General features: G+C 48.1%; 1 protein-coding gene across 2 annotated transcripts; it reads left to right on the top strand.

Annotated features, from left to right (window-relative positions):
• Positions 1-928: 928 nt before the first annotated feature.
• LOC130855613 (NEDD8-conjugating enzyme UBE2F-like) lies at positions 929-1,741 on the top strand. Of its 2 annotated transcripts, XM_057739475.1 has the most exons (3): positions 980-1,017; positions 1,088-1,095; positions 1,160-1,741. In XM_057739475.1, exons 1-3 carry the CDS (start codon positions 980-982, stop codon positions 1,597-1,599), a joined length of 486 nt encoding a protein of 161 aa, XP_057595458.1. In that variant the 3' UTR covers positions 1,600-1,741. The 2 variants fall into 2 exon arrangements, with proteins under 2 accessions (XP_057595457.1, XP_057595458.1); XM_057739474.1 differs by having other exon boundaries at positions 929-1,741.
• The last annotated feature ends 572 nt before the right edge of the window (positions 1,742-2,313 follow it).

Below are 2,313 nucleotides of genomic sequence, written 5' to 3'. Positions count from 1 at the left end.
GGAAACTCTTGTTTCCTCACTGCATTCACACCCAACTCTCAACAAGGGTTGTGTCACTGGTCGCAAATTTCACAAGCCCTGTCAAACAGTTCAACGTTGCTGCAATCTCATTCAAGATGAACAGCAGCTACCAATTAGACTAATCTCTTTGTGCTAATCTATCACAAAGAGAACCCTTCTCCAAGTCTTTGGAAAATGCAGTAGGGTGCAGAATGACAACTAAACAACAGAACAAATGAATATGATTGCCCGGAATCTCCTTGAGTAATAACAATGAATTTGCATTAATTTTTGCATGCTCAGCATGGAGCGCTGAGCCAAATTTTTCACGGATGGGAGGACAAACTCACAGAAGCTCATAGGGAAAAAAAAATTCTGAATCACGGTATTTTTTAAGTTGGATGGAATCTTCGTATTCTTAATCTGGGAAGTATCTCCCAAAAGTCCAATCCTCTTAAAGCCCAGAGAGGCTTTCAGGGGCCGTGGAGCAAGTTCTCAGGTCCAGGACTAGTATCCGTATCTGTTTATGATGCTGGCTCAGGCACTAGACTCAGAGGCCTCTCGCAGGAGTCCACGTGTCCTTTTTGAGTTGGGTGGAAAGCCAAACGATGGACTGGAGGAAAGTGACCTTACCTGTCTCCAAGCACAGGCCTGCCCGTAAGCACCTCTGATAGTCACAGGGGTTTGAAGCCAGGGGCCAGGACAGCGTCTGACTTCCCAGCCCCTGCCAGCCAAATGGTCTCAGAAAGCAGAGCTGCCCAAACCCGATCTCAGGCCCGTGCTTCGCAATTTGGCTGCACTTTACAATCATCTGGTGAGCTTTTTAAATCTACTGATGACTAACCTCCACCCAGAGCAATCAAATCAGAATCTTCTAGGTAGCCAAAGGTGACAGACATCATCTGTTTAAAAAGCTTCCCAGGCCCGGAGCCGGTGCGGCTGTGAGGGGCCGCATCTCGCCGCCGCCGGCCGGCCGGGCATGGTGTTGGGCGCCGGGCCCGCCTCGCCTGTTTCGGGGTGCCCAGGATAAAGGTAGCAGTGATGCTGACACTGGCAAGCAAACTAAAGCGGGATGATGGTCTCAAAGGATCCCGGGTGTCAGCCACGGCCTCCGACTCCACTCGGCGGGTTTCTGTGCGAGACAGGCTGCTTGTTAAAGAGGTTGCAGAACTTGAAGCTAATTTACCTTGTACGTGTAAAGTGCATTTTCCTGATCCAAACAAGCTTCATTGCTTTCAGCTAACTGTCACCCCAGGTGAGGGTTACTACCAGGGCGGAAAGTTTCAGTTTGAAACTGAAGTTCCAGACGCGTACAACATGGTGCCTCCCAAAGTGAAATGCTGGACCAGGGTCTGGCACCCCAACATCACAGAGACGGGCGAGATATGTCTCAGTTTACTGAGAGAACATTCGACTGACGGCACCGGCTGGGCCCCTACGAGGACACTGAAGGATGTTGTTTGGGGATTAAACTCTTTGTTTACTGATCTTTTGAATTTTGATGATCTACTGAATATTGAAGCTGCAGAACATCATTTGAGGGACAAGGAGGACTTTCGGAATAAAGTTGAAGACTACATTAAGCGCTACGCCAGATGATAGGAGGAGAGGACTGCGGGGCTGGGGACCATGCATTAGAAGTTGGTCTCCAGCTGAAACGAGAAGGGAACCTCCTCCCCAGTCCTCGGCTCCCCTCAGTCCCGCTGGGCCGTCCGAGGCCTGTGACCACGTTGTCCTGAGGAAGAACCTCTTCACAACTGCCCATCGTAGACGGAGGGTTCCACATAAATACAGCCAGAAAATGTGCTTGGGGTTCTAAAGAGTTGTCTGCTTCCCTTAACATGTTTACCTTTTTGAAACTGTACTGTATAGGCTGTTGATGGGATTCTCAAGAAGTTGTCATGAACCCAGCATCGAGGCTAGCGCTTGCTTCCCCCTCCCCCACAGTCAGTCCCCGCACAGGTGATGCTAATGACGTGCTCAGTGTAGCTCGCAGATTGGCCATCAGAAACCCGCTGCAAACTGTGATCGGATGCGAATTCTCTTAGTTCCTTCCACGAATGTTGGCCCTGCCTAGCTGTCGTGAAGCTTCCCAGAATGCATAGTCATTCACTGTAGATCTCTTACTGAAATGCGTATTTTATTTAACGTAAGTATATTTTGGAACAGATTTGTAATTTGTACGATTTAATGCTTTAATTATTTTTTTCTATTCTCAAAAAAAATAAATAAATAAAAAGCTTCCCAAGTGATTCTGATATGCAGTCAGAGTTGAGCACTAGTGTTGGAGATAAGCAGGTTGTCTATATGATG

The sequence above is a fragment of the Hippopotamus amphibius genome, chromosome 6 (genome assembly GCF_030028045.1).
Source record: "Hippopotamus amphibius kiboko isolate mHipAmp2 chromosome 6, mHipAmp2.hap2, whole genome shotgun sequence".
In the NCBI taxonomy this organism is placed as follows: domain Eukaryota; kingdom Metazoa; phylum Chordata; class Mammalia; order Artiodactyla; family Hippopotamidae; genus Hippopotamus; species Hippopotamus amphibius.
Note: the sequence above shows the minus strand (reverse complement) of the source record. Positions and strands in the feature narration are given on the sequence as shown.